Source organism: Stegodyphus dumicola, chromosome 1 (genome assembly GCF_044657685.1).
Source record: "Stegodyphus dumicola isolate Sdum_Otavi_A_Nest chromosome 1, ASM4465768v1".
NCBI classification, from domain to species: Eukaryota; Metazoa; Arthropoda; class Arachnida; order Araneae; family Eresidae; genus Stegodyphus; species Stegodyphus dumicola.
Window position 1 is genome coordinate 100,256,351 of NC_140768.1, and position 21,319 is coordinate 100,277,669.

Genomic DNA, 21,319 nt, shown 5'->3' on the forward strand with positions numbered 1-21,319 from the left:
AGATTTTGCAGTTGTTGTAAGTAAAAGCATATTACGTATGATAGTTTGTAAAAATGAAAATTTGTTGAAACTGAAATCAATTTCTTTTCATGTGTGATGAAAAGAGAATTCTGTAAGGCATCAATGGCAATTATGTTTGATTTCAAAATTATAGCTGTAACTGTAATTTCGATGCCCGCTAGTTTTGTTTTTAGTATGTTTGCTCAAAGATTTTATTCTTCTTTAAAAAATGTATCATATAGTGGGTTACGTTATTTATGTTCGCGTAAGTATTTTGAAATATTTCTACAAACTGCTAAAGCAAAATTAATCTTTTGAGTTTGAATGAGAGAAATTCAGAGTGTAATGCATTAGCGTCATGATAGTTCATTAGTGCAGGCTTTAATTGAAAATATATTATTATCATATGCCTACTTGCCTACTAGTTTCTTGGTGTGTTGCTAAGAGTACCTACCGGGCTTAATCCTAGTATCCGGTGCATACGGGATTTGGCTTCTTTTGGCAACTTTATGATGAGCAGTAAAAACGAAACATATACGATGAGTAGTAAACGTGTCATTCAAAGAATATATATAGTTATACATAGTATATAGTATGTATGTAGTGATAATATATAGTGTATAGTATATACATAGACGTTCTTTGGGTCATTTTTGGCGTTAGCGATAATTTTCAAAATCTCGCCAAGGCTGCACCGTATACTAGGATTTTACCGAGTACCAGAATGCCAGAGTTCATTTCTGAATAATACAGTTTAATTTATTTCTTAATAATACAGTTTTATGATGGTTATCTTTACCGATTACCACTGTCTTTTTTTTTTTTTTTTTTTTCTTTATTTCCTTTTCTAACTATTTGATATTAAAAAAGTGTATAAATAGGACTATTTGATATTAAAAACTCTACAGACATAAAAATTGTATAATAGCAACAGACTATAAACTCAGCCATTCAAGTACTCAGCTTACCATAAATGAAACAGCAATTTGGCGAAAAATGAAGCAGCAACTTGGTGTTAATCCAAGAGGTACCCTAAAATATAGACCACTACTTCAGAATAAACATGAAAAATAATAATAATAATAATAAAAACAAGCACAGTGGCAAACTTCAAGAAAAAGGAGCAAAACCAAAAATGAAATAAGAAATTTATACCTTTCACTATATCGTCATGAGAGGGTTACTGCAACAAAAGAAGAAAATGAAAAAATATAAAGTAAAAAGCAATTCAAAACCTAATCCAATATCTCTCTCTCTATATATGGTAAAAATATATTTAAGGGTACCCTTGGCGAAAATTGGCTTTTTTTGGCGGTACATGGATACACAATTCTTTGACTTGTTCAAACTTAGTATCCATGTATACAGTGACCTATTTTCACTTTAAAAAAATTACAGAATTGTGCGAAGTAGGCATTGCGCACTCTCTTAACTTTATCCAAGTACGCGTCAATCCATTAACACTTAAAAAAACTTCAGAAACTTGCACAAACTTGGCATTATGCACTCCCTTGACTTTGTCCATGTACACATCAATATATTTTCACTTAAAATGTCAAAGGAGCACCCGATTCTAGGTAAAAATATATTTGTGGAACTTTCAACTTCTACATTTCGCGCATATGCATTACCATAAATGAAACAACTTTGTGATAATACAAGGTTTGCCTTTCAGTTTAACAATATATATATGTGTGTGTGTGTGTGTGTAGGTATCTGTGTGTAACATAAAAATTTCATAAAGCAAACTTCTAATTTTAATTTTTAGTAGTCCTTTAACACTACATTTTAATTTGGCAGTTTTTCCTTTCTGTCTGAAAATTACTAATTGCTTATAATAAATTTTTCGAAACTTCATCACTTTGAAATTAATCCTATACAGTACTTTAATTCGGAGTCTTAATACTTTACTTTTAATACTATACAATACTTTAATTAAGTCCTTAATTCGGACGTTCATAATCTGGACCTCAAAGCTACAAACTTTCTGCGCATGCACATATGCGTTTACGCATGTGCATAATACGTACACGCATGCACGTTTAATGTATAATGGACATATAAGCTAGGCTAAAATTATCTAATTATCTATTGCAGTTAATGTTGCAGATTGCGTTGTTCTTTAATCTTCCAATTGGATCCGGCCTATTATTTTTTTGCAGACTGTTAAAGCAATTTTATAAAAAGTAAGTTTGCATTTTCGATTATGTCAAAAAGAGTCCGATTCTGAAGCTGCCAAAGGATCTACAAAGCGAAAGCATGTTTCAATGTACCACTTCTGATAGTGAAGAAAGTGACAGAGAGGTTATTGAAAACAAAAAAATTTCAGTTGACAAATTAGTCGGTATTCTCAACACAGTAATTACAGGACTTGAACAGTGGAACTGAATAAGAAATTATGTCTGTATATAGAATTAAAGAGAAAGTATTAGCACAAAAAACAAAGCAACTTAAACAACTTACATTGAAAGAAATGTTTAATAAAGTAAACAAATAAATATTAAGCTTTTTTTTTGTAAATTTTGATACCCTGTAGATCATAATTGCTCTTTATTTCATAAATTATGGTTTCATATTCATTTCATATTCTCGACACAGTAATTACAGGACTTGAACAGTGGAACTGAATAAGAAATTATGTCTGTATATAGAATTAAAGAGAAAGTATTAGCACAAAAAACAAAGCAACTTAAACAACTTACATTGAAAGAAATGTTTAATAAAGTAAACAAATAAATATTAAGCTTTTTTTTTTTTTTGTAAATTTTGATACCCTGTAGATCATAATTGCTCTTTATTCCATAAATTATGGTTTCATATTTTTAATTTTATGATTTCTGCATGCCATCTTACCAGATTTAAATTGATGATCTATAATCCGGAATCGCCGAAGTCCCAACGAGTCCGGATTAAATTATTTGTACTGTACTTTACATAGTGCTACTGATGTAGGTATTTACATAAATGCTTTAGCTAATTGTGAAAAACAACCAAAATTTATTCAGAGAACTATAACCTTTTTACTCTTCTCTCGGGTTTTCTTTTGAATATTTCGGACTTTTCTGATTTGCTTCATATTCATCTAACATGTTACCGCTTGCTTCTCTATTTCCTTAGTCATAATATAAAATACTACAAAATGTGATGAAAAAGTGGGTGCAGACTGCAACTATTGTGATGTGCGATCATAATGTGAATGTATTTTTCAAGAATTGTTTTATCAAGAAATAAAGTGTATTGAATCATTATGATAGCTGTGTTTGATTGCAATTAGAGTAGTGAGATGCGCATCTCAGCGCCATCATCATGATTAACATCAGGCATGAATCCGTAACATTTCTAAATTATTATTCAGGATTATTCTGTCAAACATATTCACCAAGATAAACTCAAAATACTGCCTTTTGTCTTCACATGCATGATAAAAATTTTCTTAATACTGTTAAGATCTATTTAAAGGTTGTGGAGATTTAAAAAAAATGCCTATTTCTTGAATTTCAGCAGCATTTCCTTTGATGTGCACCAACCATCTATCAAATGATATTAAGTACATTTACCAGCATTTCATGAATGTACACAATATTGTTACAAAATGACCAGGTGCAGTAAAATAGCTTCCTAGTAAAGCAGGTTTAGGGTTGCTAGAAAATGGCAGGGTTGCCAGATTTTTTGAAAAACTGCCCATTTGGCAGCAAAATTGGTGATATGCCATAGACAGATGGAAAACATTCTAGACTGAATTTGTACTGGTTTGCCTTAGAATGTTCTCGAAGGCAGGCCAAAAGCTATATAGGCCCTGCCTGTATTTGGAGTAGCAGTGTATCGTAAGAGTATCTAGAGTACGTTGAGTTCAGTAGTAGTGTCTTGAACTCCAAGAATGACCAAACCAAGTCAGGAGCTGTACTTTAGTGCTTTGCAGTGAAGCTGTCTTCACCACTATAGCCTAAAAGCTGTGCTGCTGATTGTTTCAGCATGTTTAATGTAGTCTTTTCAGTGACAATAAATGTGATTTTGGAACTTTTGCACAAAATGCTGCTGAAAATTGATCAGTATAGACAAAAAGTAAGAAATTTAGAACCCGTTTTACACAAAGACCTAAAAAAAGTGAAAGTTCTTGATAGGATAACTGGAGACTGCTTGTACCAAATGTATGAGCTGCAGTCATGCAAAGTCGAGATATTCCGACATAGTGGTGTTTGAACTGTGAGCTGTTGCTCCATTATATCTGAAATTTGCTCTATTGTGTTAAGATCCGGCAAGTTAGGTCATCATGACATTAATTGGAATTCATCCTTATGTTCCTCGAACCACTCCAACACAATTCGAGCCTTGTGACATAAAGCATTGTCCTGCTGGACGATTCCATTTTCATTTAGGAAGACGGAGGCCATGTGAGGGTGCAACTGATATGCAGTTGTGTTCAGATAATGTACAGCTTTCATAGTCTGCTCTACCATAACTAAGAGTTCCAGAGAAGTCTATGAGAACATCCCCTAAAGCATAATACTGCCACCATCAGCCTGTGCATGACCTGCTTTACAGAGGGGGGCAGCAACTGTTCACCTGAAAGATGGCATACCCTGACACAACCATCAATGTGATGAGTGAGAAATTATGATTCATCTAACCAGGCAACTGTCTTCCACTTATCCAAAGTCCAGTCTCGATGTTCCCGTGTCCACTGTAGTCATAGTTGGCGTAGTCCGCTGTAGGCGCTTGGTCAACAGAGGCACATGGGTGAGATGTCTGATGTGCAGCCCCATATCCAACAATGTCTGCTGAACTGTGTATTCCAAAACACTTGCTCTTGGACCTACATTGAACTACTACTTGACTTACCGTATTGACTTTACCGTCATTTATTTACTTTGCATAAATACTAATCACCTACCAGACTTGTAGTTTCAGAGATACTCATTCTGAGTCTTTGCATCATTACAATCTGCTCTCTGTCCAATTCACTTAGATCTGCAGCCTTTCCCATTACTCACAAAAGTAAGTGCAAGAATGATTCCTTACCTTCTCAAGCAGCACTTAAATACCATTTCCACTTAATCACATGCCCTGCACGTTATCCAAACAAGTTCATTAAAAAATGTGGGATGGTTATACTATTTTGGCTCGTCAATGTATATCAATAGCATCAGTAAATCCGATTTTGGAGAAAACTCAAAACAGATTTCAGCAGCTGCCTGCTAAAATTGTAAATGGAGAAAAGACATTTCATGTATGGCTTGAAATATGATACTTCAACAAGCTTTTATATGCAAATCACTAGTATTTGTCCATGGAAGTCTCATGGTCTTGTAGTTATTATATTAATTGATGTGTCTCCAGCTAACATTTGAAGCTGGTAGTCTTGAATGCCTTTGTAGTGCCTTCTTTTGCTTCTTAAATAGATTAAAAGTCTGAAAAAATTAAAAATCCGCTGCTATTATGAAGTAATCTAGCATATTTCACAATTATATTAAAACATTCATAATTATATTATTATAGTGCATTAGTCTAGATATTTCTCAAAATTGGGAATTTTCAATATTTATGAAAAGCTTGGGAATTGTTAGGAAGGTGTGTAATTATTTATTATTATAGTACAAAATCTGAGATTCAGCCTGTATTTCTGCGATTTCAAAAGCTTCCAAATTTTTTATCACCAGTATAAATTTAGTAAGATGACACGTAGAAATGGCAGCACTAGAGCTTTGCTTATTATTTATATGAAACAGATGAAAGCTAACCCTTCAAAAGAACTGGCAGGACCATATTTCATGGCAAAAATCTTAGGATTTATTAGTATTAAGCAGCAAAAATTGGAGACGATAAAATTATTTAAATTTAGGATAAATATTAGGTAGCAGAATTTACAGGTGGCAAAATTTTTAGACTGGGAAGTTGGTACTGGAAGACAGGTACTGGGAAGTTGAATTTAGCAACTATAGAGATAACTCGGGCAAAAAAATGCATCGCATTATACTGCCGCCTTCCCGTTCCACACACACAACCACTCAAGTGCCAGAAGTGTGATCCTTGCTGACATCAGTACATTATTTTAGAAATCAAACAAGAAAAATCAGCAAATTTTCCAGCTGGAAAATTAACTGGACTACCAGTTGTACTGAAAAATTAGAAAATAAAACTGATTTTTGTTTTCGATTTCTAAAATAATTGTTGTTCAGTGTCTTATTTTAAACTAACATTCAATACATTACTGAATGAATTGTCATTAACTGTGCAACTCAATAGCCAGCAGGTGTTTGAAACTACCATGTGGGAATCTCAGTTGGGACATAGAAAAAAAGCATTTACAGCACATCTGTTTGTTGACTATTATATTCTTCATCTCTAGATTTTGTGTTACTTACGTATTAATCCAACCATCTTGGTGCAATCTGACAATTTTTTACATATGAAAAAATAAAAATGACTTATCAGGTGCAAGTTGGTGGCTTTCGTGACTTTTTTTACGATTCTCAAACTATCAATATTTATCATGTCGGCAGACATTACGCACATGTGAAAATGAAACATACTTAGGAATTTGAAATATAAATTTGAATTAAATAAGGGTTATTTTTTAATTATTAAATAAGAACACATGAATGATTGTTAAATAAGAATATTCTTACATAAGTTATATAATTTAAAAAAATAAAACATTTACATTCTTCTCCAAATCTTTCTGTAATTTTTTTCACTATTCTTCTCACATCACAACAATCTGCTTTTACTTAAAGAAACATCAGAGTATAGCAGACTCGGCATCGTGCAAACCTTGATAATAGCAGTTATTTACCAAACCCAACTCCTCATTGTGCCCGCTAGAGATTTTGTGGCAAAATTCTGTGTTCCTGCAGAAATTTCATTGCAGTTTCATCATTGGCAAATTGCACAAGTGCATATTTTAAAATTGTGTTTAAAGCAAAAAAGACTACAATTAAAAAAAAAGAAAAAAAAAACCCACTGCGTATGAACATGGTGACATCACTTGAATGAAGAATTGTTATAAACATAATTTCCAGAATTTTGTACATTCTGAAAATTTACTGGCTTTTACTAAGGTGGTTGTGATAACATGTAAGTACCAGTTTTGTATAGGAGATATTTATTAGCCCAAAGTAGCATTATCTGAGAAGGGCTATTAGTCTCCAAACGGGTTATTGTGTTGAATCATTATAGAAGTCTGAATGACATTTCAAGTTGTTGCCACCAAATATTCTCTCTCGGTATTATATTTAAAGCAATTAAATAATGAAGAATTGTCATGTTTTTTTCATTGTGAAAAAACAACAGTATCTATAGCCATCAAATTGCACCCGAACATGGGCACCTGGAAGCTCAAATTTTGAATTTGCTTTATTGTATATTTCATATTTTGTAAAATTTTAACAAATATTTGATTAACAAAATGATTTCAAAGTGAGAAATGGCAACACTGCACAAAAAAAAAAAAAAAAAAATCTATCTCCAGCTCTATCTATAAACTCTATCTCCAGCGCACGAGACTGTGTATAAAAAATTCTAAAGATAGGCTGGTTTTAAATATTTCTAGCCAAAAAGAACATCAGCCTAGATGCTCTCAAAATGTGTATGTAAGTGAAAAAACACACCTTTGGGTGTAATATAAAATCTGAAAGTGTTCAAATTTTTTTTAAAATTTTATTTTATTTATTTATTGGTCCAGATCTTGGATCATTTCAGGCATTGTACTGTAGCATTCTTTAGTTCACTGTTTAAGGTGATATTTTTTGCATTGTAGGGTGTCCTCTTAGAATATTCTACCATAACATAAATTGTATGTCTATTTTTGTAAGAGTTTTCCCTATTGATATAGTCAATGCAGTGTTAATCATAGTGAAACACAGAGAATCATAACTAGGTGATTAAATTTCATGTAGCTTAATTAAATATCTTATGATCTAATGTTTAACAGTATTAATTTTTAATTATAATATCTTTCTAAATTTTTGCATGGGGTTTATTGGAACGGAAACATTAAAATAAGCTATTATATTTTTAATAACTACTTATACCATTTTTAATTTTACTTATAAATTTATGTTTCTTTTAAACTTCTTTGCTCTTTTTTGTGGGAAGAGAAGGTATCTGTATTATGGATTTTCTAATAATATTAAATTTTATATAAAAGTATTTTCAAAATACTTTTGTTTGTAGATAAAGAAAATGTCATGAAGTCATTCGCAAAGGCTGGCACACATTAAAAAAAACTTTCAAAATTATTTATTATGTAAAAATATGTATCAAGTTTTATTTTTATATACAATGATTAAGATTTTATTTCATCTGTATATTATTTGTGTTTTTAAAGGATTAAATAGTTTCACATGGCGTACACATACGTGTGGAGAGTTAAATGCTTCTCATGTTGGACAAGAAGTAATTATTTGTGGTTGGACTTCATATCAAAGATTAGACAAATTTATAATACTTCGAGACGCATATGGTCTTACACAAGTTATATTTAAAGAGAATGTAAGTGCTTTTTCAGTTATAAAATATAAAGGTATAAAACTTGTTGTATATTTCTCATTTTTCATGTTCTGGTTTTATTTCAGGATAACTCAAATAAAAAATTTTTACAATCCTTACCTCTAGAATCTGTAGTTCAGGTAAAAGGCATTGTGCAGAAACGACCATTGAAAGATATAAGAAAGGTAAGTAGTTCTAAGTAATTCACATTGGACATTTATTGTTTTTGAGTTTAGCTTTATTTTTTCATATTTATTATTATCATATTGTTTATTCTTTGTTTGCTTTTCATTGATATAATAAGTAACTGTATAATAATAATCTATTCATATTTATGAATCAGCTAAAAATAGATCAAAACTTGTGAAAACCATGATTATTTTTCAAAAAACTTTTTTGGTACCTTTCCTTTAATGGACCACCACTTAGCACAAAACATAAACTTTGGCACAAAATATGACTAGATGGTGGCAAGCCTAATAATATATAAAGCTCCATGAAAAGAATTTTATTAAATCCACAATAAATGCAGAAAATGAAGATGAATAAAAAATAAATTTTACCAGATTATTTTCTTACGGTGACATAGGAGGTATACAATTTCTAACTTCACTGAACATTATTAAAAACATTAATGTATTTTCATGCAATCTCCACTATAGATAGGAATCTAGGCGATGGCAACCAACGCCATACTGATATTTATTTCATTATTTTGTACGTCGTATCTTGTATCCGGATCAATGATGCTGTATGGTAAAAGCTCAACTATCCAGAAAGCTCAGGAAATGCTGAATTCCATGTACATAAAAATTCCAGATGGTTGAGCTTGTAAAAAATGGAATTTATATTAGAAAATGCAAATCAGTAAGAAAAAATTCTGCTCTAAAATTATAAAAATAATCAGTTTATTTGTTACAAATTTGAAAATCAAAAGCCTACATTTGAAATTATATAAGATTTTTTTTGCAGAAAAAAATCCATTTAAGTCATAAAAGCTGACAAGTATTCTTAAACATTACAGTAAAACTTCTGATCTGATTACGAAGTCTTGCCAAACATGAAAGGTTGCGGAAATATTGCCAATCATTCTGGCAGAAGTTTATAAGAACAGATTGTTCTGTATTTAGTTTGATAATGAAGCGATACAAATTATAGACACAGCATATAAAAATTCTTGAAATGCTAAATTTCCACTTTATATTGCCCTTATTTATCTGTTTTCAAAGTTGTGCACTGTTTCTTTTTTTGATGCCTGAATGCTGTAACTTTCAAAATACTCACATTTAATGCAGTCTAAAAACCACTTTTTTTTTTTTTTTTTTTTTTCCAGAATCCAAGAAACCACAAAACTTGTGTCTTTCTTTACAAAATTTAAACTGTGTAATCAGGAGTTATTTGAATTTACATTAAACCAAAACAAACTTTTTATGATTGTGCTGTGATGTCATGCTTCCATTATCGGTGCTCAGAGGTTTCTGGTTAGCTGAATGCCACATTGTTGGGCTTTTACTGTATTTGTTGCTAGCTTATTGGTATGCATATTCACCAGCTGCCGATTCATTCACTTAAGCAACTAAAATCTAGGAGAGAAAATTCCTGGATTGATGTTTATAATGTTCCTCATTACTTTGCCTATGATAAATGTAGAGGAATCTAGTAAAGTATGTAGTGAATTATCACTAATTTAAAGTATTTATGACAGATTCTTGAGAAGGGTTAAAAGACCCTTTTATTCACTCAAAGAAATAATAACAGATGCCCCCTTCAATACCTAATGTAGTTGGCCCTTAATTTAACCTAGCCAGCGATTATCAACAGGCACATACAATGCGAAAAAGTGTAATAGTTTTAAGAATGAAGTAGCCAGAAGGCAAACACACACCACTATGGACTAAACGCTCTCTCTTGAAGTAAGATGAGCTTCCTTTCAATACACCTTCTAACTCATTTGCATAAAACGCTATAGTAAAAACTAATCCTGGTAGGAAATAGTAGATGGAAATTAGAATAGACAGTAAAGCATGTTTAAACTTAAAATAACCGTTAGAAACTTAACCTGTACATGTTTATTCTTTCTACCTATTTGCAATGGCATTATTGTTTAGCTGTTCAAGATGTAATATAAACATTTGTCAAATAGTACCATGATAATAGAAAGATACAAAATATTAATGACTTTATTTAAAATTTAAATTGTTTTTTCAAATAAGTATTTTCTTTAAAAATTGGTAGTTTATGTCAGTATTTCTCTAGTGATAGTCAGAAGAACTGTGGACTTCTGCAAGGTAAAATTAGGTATTTTAAAAAAAAAAATGTTAAACTCTTTACATAGAAAAAAAAAAAAAAAAAAAAAAGTTAAACTCTTTACATAGAAAAAATTTAAAAAATATTAAATTTTAAATTTAAGGTAAATTTATTGATGGTGTTAACATTCCTACTAAAACATATTTGGTGTGGTTCTGTACATGTTAAGTGTTAAACCATATTTAAGAGAAATTTGAAAAAAAAAAAAAAAGCATAATTTAAGCATATGATACTTTTATTCTGGTATTTTTCATAATAATAGTAATAATAGATCTAATTCCATAATTATCATTTAATGATGCATAAAAGCTTATTATCTTTCTCCCCTGCAGTCGATTATACAAGACACTTGTATTTATTTGTGACTCTTAAAAGAGCATAAAATGTATAGCAACCTTCTGCTATAGAAATGCAGTTTTAAAGTAGAACATTTTCACATGTGGGGTATTCAAATTTATTTCCTTTCTTAATTTTTATATGGGCTGTACTAAAAACATTTTGGGGACTATATTTAGTTGTACAAAATGTAAAAAGATTGCAAGAATAAATTTTATTTGATAGTGTTGAACATTAGGATAGGTTAGTGTTGCTATGAAGTTTGTATATATATCTGTAATTTTAATGAAACTTTATGTGAAATTGTTGTATTTTTCTGTATAATGTAACATGAAAATCGAGAAGGAGGATGCTGTGTCAGGAAAATATGAATACAGAGATAAATCTGTTTAACAATGAGTAAATGGCTATCTCACTAATTTGGTGAGATATCACCTAGTTGGCAATGGTTTTAGCGATTAATTTTTGTTGCCAACATTTAGTGACATTTTGGTCTGGTCCCTGTATCACCATAATAGGTATTGTAATATCTTGTTATTTAATAAATAAATATAATTATTGTTGAAGTGGCAATGCCATATTTGTATCAAACCGTTACTCAGCAACGAGAGATATTGTTTTAAAAAGATTTTGTATTCTGAAGATTTTAACAGCTAGGAGTAGTATGAAATTTTGCCACTTAAGAATTGTATAAAATTTGTCTATCACCGAGAACTAGAAATAAAATTTATGTTCTACTAAGAAGATTGTCTGTTTTGTAAATTACTGCAAAATACATTACAGTCTTAATAAATTGGAGGTTCTTCCACCGAGATCCTGAAAGTTAGGAGTGCAATTATCAATTTTGATGGTGCTGGTCTCCGAATCCCAGAAATTTGCTGAATTTTTTAGAACAAGTTTGCTTATTTCAAGGAGAAATGGATGTAAGAAGTCTGCCGTTTTAAAGCCAGATTTGAAGCAGATCATTCAAAGGTTATCTTCTGTGCTTCTATAACTTGCGTCCGAGCAAAAATCTGTCAAAACAGGATACTGCTGATCTCTGAAGATAAGATTAACTTTTGGTTTTCTTAAAAAAGCTTTTATTAAATTTTAATACTTTATTTCAGAATTATAGTTTATAGTGTAAGATTTTGTTTAAAATAACTGACACTAAAAATATTCAGCTTAAATTTATAATTGATATTTGTGGTAAAGAAGTATTTTAAAATTATTATTTATGCTTTACTTTTGTTTGTATTGAATTTTTATGTTGATAAATGATATGTGTAAGCCATCCCGGCATTTATAAAAAAAAAGAACTGCCAGCTGAGTTTTTGAATTTGTTGCCAAGCAGGCGCGTGAAAATAAGTAATAACGTCAAACTGATGTAGTGTGAGTTGATTATACTGCTGAATTGGCAAAGATTTTTTTTCTTAGTTCTCGCCATCCAGGCGTGTGATAGATAGTAACGTCATCCTGACGTATTACAGATTGTATATTCTAAAAGTTGTATTGCCAAACTGGCAAAAATTGTTTTTGTTATCGGCAACCAGGCTGGAGATAGATAGTAAAGTCGTCAAACTGACGTGGGTAAAATTCCATTGTATTGCCTAACTGGCAAAGGTGTTTATATAGTTATAGCTAACGAGGCTTGTGAATAGTGAGTTAAAACATCAACCCGACGTAGTATTATAGTATTTTGGGCCAACCTGGCAAAGTTGTTTAAATAATTCTCTCCAATTGGTTGGTGTGAATTTCGTATTTGAGAAATTAAGTCTCGCCAGAAATTATACATTTTTAGTACAAGTACGATCTTTTAGATTCAATTTCAAAAGGAAGCCTAATAAAGGTAACTTGTGTCAACATGTCATTCTTAGCTAGGAGTAAAAAACAGAATTTAAAAGTACTAGCAGAAGAGTTAGGTTTAACCGTGAAACCTGAATTTAAGATTGCTCAGTTGCATAAACTGATTACTGAAAGTCCCCGTTATGATGAGGAGTTTACTCGAGAACTACTGGCTGCAATTAGAGAAGAAAGGGAAAGAAAGGAAGAATGTGAAAGAGAAGGAAGAGAAAAAGAACGCGAAAGAGAAGAAAGAGAAAAAGAACGCGAAAGAGAAGAAAGAGAAAGAAGAGAATAACGCGAAAGGGAAGATACTGTTACAACGATTTAAATTAAGTGCGGAAAAATTTCGACAACTATTTAATAAACACCAAAAATCTACTGAAAGTACTTGGTATGATTTCTACTATGAATTAAAGAATTATTTAGAAGGATGGCTTAACGGATTAAACATTAAAACTTTTGAACAGCTAAAAGATCTCATGCTGGTTGATCAAATAAAAAAACGTACCTCTCCTGATTTCAAAGAACATTTTATGGATCAATGGAAAACCATCATTTCACCTACTGAAATAGTTAAGAAAATTGAAGATTTTGAAGATGTGAGGAAAACAATAAAACCGAAATTTTCTGTCAATCAGACTGAGAAAATTAACAAAGGATCATTTAAACCGCATTATGATAATTTTGTGAAAAAAATAGAGCATCCGCCTCATTTTAAGCATTCTGATAAATGGGATGATTCAAAATACCAGAAAGATCACCGACAAAGAAGTCAATTTCAAAACAAGAACCAAGAAAATTTATATGACAAAAGGTATCGACCACGTTGTTTCGAGTGTGGATCATACGAACATTTTAAGCCTCAGAGTCCTCGCTTAAAACCAAATGAAAAGGTAAATTGCATATCTTTGAATGATGATTTGTTAGAGACATATACAATTAATGGTTTAGTTAATGGGCATGAAATGCCTATTCTTTGAGACACAGGAGCCACTGTTGATGTTATTTCTCGGAAATACATAGATAACGCAAAAATGACTGGAGAACATGTCTGGGTACAATATCTTTTAAATGGCCATTTAGTGTGTCTACCGTTAGCGGAAGTTGAAATTAATTGCGAACTTGGTCATATAAAGGCAAAGGCAGCTGTTGTTACAAATGATCCAGGCAGATATGTATTGGGTAACAAAACTGCCCAATTGTTCAAAAGTAAATCATTCTTAAATTTAGAAAAAATAAATGCAGTTTTGACACAATCTCAAGTAAAAAGATCTCATGAAGATGATCGAAGCAGAGAAATTGAAATGGAGAAATTAGAAGAACTGAAGTTTATTGAAACTGACGAAGATATTTTACCTCAAGCTGATGAGGAAGACAAGGAACTTAAGAAAGTGATTAATGTTAATTCAAAGGAATTAATTGAATCTCAGCATCAAAGCAGAGATCTAGCGTCATTGCTTAACGAAGCTAAAAATGAAAATTCCAGCAAGACAAATGATTTCAAAGTAAAAGAAAATGGATTGTTGGTGAAAAGGAAAATAGATAAAAATGGAAATGAAAGGGAATTAATTGTTATTCCTGAAAAATATAGGGATCAAATGCAGAACTACATAACTTTGATTCAGAACCAAACAAATAATAGTGCTAAAACTCAGGGTAATTTGGTCAATACTCACCCTCCTAAGAGTCAAGCTTCTGTCAATGGTTCACAGAAATCAGACAAACAATCTAAGCGTTCATCTACTGATGAGAAAACTGAAGTTATTAATATGAAAGCTGACTCACCTTGTTCACCTGGTGATTCACCTTTTATGGATAGTGTGTATGATTATTCCTCTACAAGTTCATCAGTTCCTTCTTCCCCAAAAAGTAAAGATGTGTTTGACAGTTCGTTAGCAGCAGATCAAAGAAATTCTTATAAAAGAACTCATGAAGGTGCTTCTAAAGCTGAGAAATTAAAAATACATTCAGAATATAAGCTCGCGTCAGAAAACTTAGCAAAGAGGCATAAACATGATAAAATATACTCAAAGTTGCCACATTCAATGAGAATGCAAGTAACAGATAAGAACAAAGGTTCATCTCGCAACAAGCAAAGACTATCTGAAAAGAAAGAACTGACAAAATTAAACGATTCTCAGTTAAAAGCTCTAGATGAATTGCCAAGTTCTGGAGTTGATATACAAGTCAAGGAGAAGTTTTCAAACAGACAAGAGCGAGTTGTTGAAGTATTAAAACTGCCGCAAAAGCCTCTATTACACTAACCTGATTTCAATAAGGAGTTCGTTTTGCAAATTGATGTTTCGGACTCTGGTATGGGTGTCATTTTAGCTCAAAAAGATGAACGAGAATAAACATCCAGTATTATACTTCAGTAAGAAGTTTACAGAAACTGAAAAAAAGTACTGTACCACAGAAAAGGAATGCAACGCCATAATATTTGCTGTAAAGAAACTTCAGTGTTTACTACGGCAGACGGGCATACTAAATTCCTCATCATGACCGATCATAATCCCTTAGTTTGGCTCAAAAATAATGTGAGTCTAACTCCACGACTTGATGAGATGGGCACTGGTACTACAACCCTACAATTACACGATCGTTCATCGAAGTGGTAAAAACCATAAAAATGTAGACGCATTAAGTCGTACTCCCTGGCCTGATTAAATAATTTGTTTCTCTATATAGATAAAAAAAAATATTTTGTTCCTACCTCTCTTCTTCAGTGTATGTTATTATGTTATTTCTTGTTTAATTCTCCTTTAAATGCTTGTATTTTAATTCTGTGTTGTGCTGATATTATTGTTTAAAAACTGTAAACTTTAATTTATAAAAATATAAATTAAAGTTTATCTGGAGGGGGGAGAGGTTGTAATATCTTGTTATTTAATAAATAAATATAATTATTGTTGAAGTGGCAACGCCATATTTGTATCAAACCGTTACTCAGCAACGAGAGATATTGTTTTAAAAAGATTTTGTATTCTGAAGATTTTAACAGCTAGGAGTAGTATGAAATTTTGCCACTTAAGAATTGTATAAAATTTGTCTATCACCGAGAACTAGAAATAAAATTTTATGTTCTACTAAGAAGATTGTCTGTTTTGTAAATTACTGCAAAATACATTACAGTATTGTAACTGGATAACTGTAATTGATTTTAGATGCTCTGTAACTGTATTCAGCCCTCATATGCTTTCCAGTAATTTCAAAAAGCAGAAAAGTACTAAAAATATCTCGGTGATGGTGTCAAACTATATAAGGTCAGAGAGAGCATCTGCCCTCAGTTGTTGTGAGTTGTTAGTTCAGAGCAACTTCAGAATTTTGAAAGCATCACCTTTTAGATGTGCTTTGTTTGCATTGTGTTTAACTGTATGTAGTTTGAAGTGTAACTACGGATTGTACTCTGTGATACTGTGAACACCTTTATGAAAATTTCTGTGGAAATTTTCAGAACTCTGGTGTGTTTCTTTTGATAAAATAAATTTTATCAATCTATCATTGGACCTATGTGCATTAAATCTAATACAAATCCATATGCACGCAATAATCTTGGTGGGATTGAATGCCATCGAAAATAGAGATGGAGGAGCAATTAAGAAAGCTGATGGCAGCCTTTGCTGCAATCAAAGAAGAGCTGAAAGCAGAAGCATGACAAGAAGATATTGAAGCTGGTCAAGAAGAAATAAGAAGAGAAATTACAGTCATAATAGAAAACAAATTCTAGGAAGCCCACCAAACAGCTCGTAGATACTGCCACCCAATCAGAACTGCTCAAGTCCAACAGGCAGTAAATCAAGTGACTGCTCATCTAAACGATTTAACCAGGCAAGTCAATGCCTTGAGACAGAATAGGAGTAGCAAGAAAGTGACTGTAAAGTGTTAGAACTGTATTGCTGAACTCCATGTACGAAGGAACTACAGAACACCCCATGGCACAGAAGCTAAGATTACTCACAGCAAGTTGGAGGGAAACTAATTGGTGGCCATCTTGTGGGTGGAGGTTGCCTGATAATGAGAAGCCCCATTTTGAAGCACTTCAAATTTTTGCAATGAGTTTTAGCAGTAATGGGCTCTGCATTGTAGGACATATCATTGGAGTTCCTTACAATATGACCATCAATACAGGAGCTAATGTTACCATCGTTCAAAAAGATTTGGCTCAACAACTGGAAGAAAAACTCATCTTGACACCACCCTGCATTAACCTCCAGTTTGTGTCTGGGGATCAAATCGACATCAATGGAAACGTTAATGTCATGTTTATAAGTTCTACTACCATCACATGCCATATGTAGCAAATATTACAGGCCCTTGCATACTTGCTGCTTTGAACCTACTAAGAGATTTGTGAAGTACTTTTCTTCCATTGCAAGACCTCACCACAAACTGACAGAAAGCAAACAAAGATTTTTGTAGACAAAAGAATGTGAGGATGCATTTAACAACCTGAAGGAAACTTTAACGTCTGCTGCAATCCTGATGTATTTTCAGCTTGACAGACCATTTATTCTCAACACATATATGAGCAATGAGAGTATCGGTGTTGTTTTCTCCCAAGAAATAAGCAATCAAGAACATGTGTTGTTCTACTGGAGCAAGTCTTTATCTAAACAGGGAAGAAACTCTGTCATCAGGAAGAAGTTGTTCACCATAGTTAAAATCATAGACCATACCCAGGATTATCTTTGTGGCAGAAAATTCCTACTCTGCACAGATCATGCATCATTGACCTGGCTTTTGAATGTCAAGAATTTCGAAGGTCAAATAGCCAGCTAGTTCTAGAGACATTAGGAATCATCATCAGAAGGGATCATCACATAGGAATGCAGATGCCCTGTCTTGAAGATCCTGCCCAGAAAGCTGCTGGTATTGTTCCAAGGTGAAGCGAAATACGGGCTGCTTAGTCCAGTCGTACACCAAGTTACGAATCTAACATCATTTGACCCAGATCCAGAGTGACAAAGAAGTCAGGAAAGACCATTTGGAAGAAGATGATGTTATATCCATAATTTATTTCATGGGATGTTCAGATAGGAAACTTAACCTGGCAGGACATTTTTATCTATAATGCTACAACAAAACAATACTGGGAATGGTGGGACTCACTGCATATGCAAAATTGTGTCTTGTACCAGAAGTTCGAATGGGATGATGGAAAGGCATTCCAGTGGTAGCTGATACTTTCAAGATCCTGGACATTCTTAAAGAATTACATAGCAACCCTACAAGAGGTCACTTCAGAATAATTAAGACTTTAACTCCATGCAGAGTTCAATAGTGACTCTACTGGATTACTGCAAGGGCTGATGTGCAAAATTAGTGCCATCAGCCGATTTGAAAATGACCAAAGAAACGCAGCCAAGGGAAGCTACAATGTTACAGTGTAGAATTGCCTTTTGAGCACATCAACTTTCTGGGATATCTGCCATGAATTGCTGATGACAACAAATACAACCTCATTGTCATTGATTACTTCACAAAGTAGCTTGAAGCATATCTGGTCCCTGATCAATATGCTGGCACGCTAGCAGAGGTAACGTTATATGGATCTCCATGTCTGAAGTGCCTCTTCAGTTACATTTCAATCAAGGAAGGAATTCCGTATCAGCTGTAATTAAAGAACTCTGTAAACTACTTGGCACAAACAAAACCTGAATGACACTTTACATTCACAGTCTGACTGCATGGTACAAAGGTTGAATTGAACCATCCTTTATAACCTTTAGCTGATAGTTTCCAGAAACTAACAAGACTGGCACCTGAAGTTACTTGGTCATCCTCCAGATGTGCCTTTTTCACCTGAGGAGGAGAGAAGACTCTGTACTAAACTACAGTCACCTTGGGCCTTTACACAATCCTAAACAGGCTGAACGGCATCATAGTTCACATACCTAAGTCATCAAATGCTAAGTCATTCATTACGACAGATTAGTCCTTACTATGGCCATATTACATATTTGCCCATAGTGTGTATAATATAAATAGTATACTAAGGCCATGGTCAAATTTGTATATAAGTTTGCAAATTTAAGCATTTATTTGTTGGTTTAGTATTTCATTTGTTGCAATTATTGTTTACATATTGCATTAATTTGCCTTAGTTGTAAGTTTGCCTTAGTTTTAAGTATGGTTGTTCTGTCAAGGGATTGTACTGCCCGGGATGTGTAGTTCTTTGGAAGGGGGCATTGTGAAAAATTTTGTACATATATGGGCAATTTTAAACTATATATGAAATACCATTTCACATATTTTAGTAAAAATATATGTGAAATGGTATTTTTCTGTATAATGTAACATGAAAAATCAAGAGGGAGGGTGTTTTGTTGGAAAAATAAAAATACAGAAGCAAGTCTATTTAACATTGAGTAAATGACTATCTCACCAAATTAGCAAGATATTGCCAAGCTGGTAATGCTTTTGTCACCAAATTTTTCAAGAAATCACCAAATATGGCGACCATCTGGCAACACGATGCTCTGTAATTTGTCCTTCATATGCCTTCCAGTAATTTCGAGAAGCAGGATACTAGAAATATCTCAGCGGCCAAGTGGAAACTGTATAAAGCCAGAGAGACCATCTGCCTTCAGTTGTTGTTGTGAGTTTCGTTAGTTCAGAGCAACTTCGAAGTATTGAAAGCTTCCCCTTTTAGATGCACTTTGCTTGCATTATGTTTAACATTCTTGGTAGTTTGAAGTGTAACTACTGATTGTACTCTGTGCTGTGGAAATTTCCAGAACTCTAAAGTGTTTCTTTTGATAAAATAAATTTTATCAATCTATCATCAGACCTGCGTTCATTCAATCTACTACAAACCCGTACACACACAGCAGTATTCATTAATGTAGCAGTTTCTAGTTAAATTAATTTACTGTTAGTACTGGTAATGCCATAAATCTTATTATCATCTGACTAAATGATCATTCTTAATGAGTGAAACTGAAATTATTAAATATAATTTCGTAAATAAATAAAGATGAAAGAAATGATTTGAAAAACCATAGTCTATATACATATTCATGACATTTATTCTAACTTATAGTTTACACATGTAGTGTAAACTAACATGTAGTGTAGTTAAAATTCAAATCACTAAATGAAAATAGCAGTAGTTATTTTCATGTAGTGATTTGAATAAAAGTGCATATTCTTTCAAGGTCTTTATTTTTTTACTCAATATGTTAGCCATCAAACTAAATTATGAAAATAAAAGTATTCTTTGCATGCTAATAGATGTTGTCGTAGCAGTAAATGTTTCAGTAGAGGTTAGTTTTTTACTTTGTACATTCTTTTAATGTTGTGGATTTCCATCTCACTTTATTTCCATCTCACTCGCATCCATAATTACTTTTCCTAGTGAAGCTATTGTTAATAATATATATGCTTTATTATTTTCGATGGTAATTTTCAAGTGATGGAAAAATTATGCATGTGTACTAAAATACTGCCCACCACTTGTGGCATGACTAAACATTAGGGTGGAGTCAAAAAGGGAAAAATTTTTTGACCCAAAAATGGTTATGTTCAATTAAAAAACACAATAAAAAATTTGCAGCTCAGTCGCTCATCATCTTCTGGTTCCACATGAGGTAAAAAAACATCAATGTTAATGTTAAGGAAAACATCAAACTATTTTTTAACAATATTTGTAATGATTATTTTTACAACATTTTTGTTTTGTGATGCAACATATGGTTGTAATTGGTAAAAAAATGCCAGTAAAAATGTTTCACTTAATCACTCATCATCTTCAGGTACCACAATAGAACCGAAGAAATTCATCTTGGTGTCGAATTTCGTAAGTTCGTTCTAGAACTTGCTTCGACTACATATAAATCCATCCCTGGCTTCTGCACCACATGTTGCCAATGACGTTTCTCTCACTAGTCTCGCATGCCTCTCTTCTGCTTGAGAATGGCAAGGGAGCTTTCTTATTTCAAACTAAGAACTGCCTCTAATTAATCTTATGTCTTCTTCGTTGAGGTTCAAGCTAACTGTATGTTACAAGAGATTATCCCAGCAAATTATCTCAGAACACTCCTCTGCTCTGAAATTCAGTTTGGGAAGTACAAATGTTCCCCTTCCAGTCAGTTTTTCTTGCTTTCAATATTCTTCTCAGGCAAGTTTCACGAATTATATGCTCGTTCATCTTCCAGAATCGTCAACAGGATATTTTCAGAACGAGCAAACGTGTTCCTTTGAATAACTTTGTGAACGATTATGAACTTTTCTTGACCATTCCATGAACATAACATGCTCCACATGCTGTTCTTGGGATTTTTCGTTATTTCAAACCAGTATGACTCATAAACTTTTATAACATATTTGGCTAGTAGCTTCAAGATGTCTGTTGGTTCAGTGGTTT

The 21,319-nt window shown here is 32.6% G+C and overlaps 1 protein-coding gene across 3 annotated transcripts in view; it reads left to right on the plus strand.

Annotated features, from left to right (window-relative positions):
• Positions 1–122: 122 nt before the first annotated feature.
• The window catches only part of AspRS-m (aspartyl-tRNA synthetase, mitochondrial), a 141,842-nt gene continuing 120,645 nt past the window's right edge, over positions 123–21,319 (plus strand). For all 3 annotated transcript variants that reach the window (XM_035369315.2, XM_085818214.1, XM_035369314.2), the window contains exons 1-3: positions 123–265; positions 8,327–8,490; positions 8,574–8,672. In XM_035369315.2, the coding sequence (XP_035225206.2) occupies positions 124–265; positions 8,327–8,490; positions 8,574–8,672 (405 nt within the window). In that variant the 5' untranslated portion in view covers position 123. The remainder of the gene's footprint in view (positions 266–8,326; positions 8,491–8,573; positions 8,673–21,319) is intronic.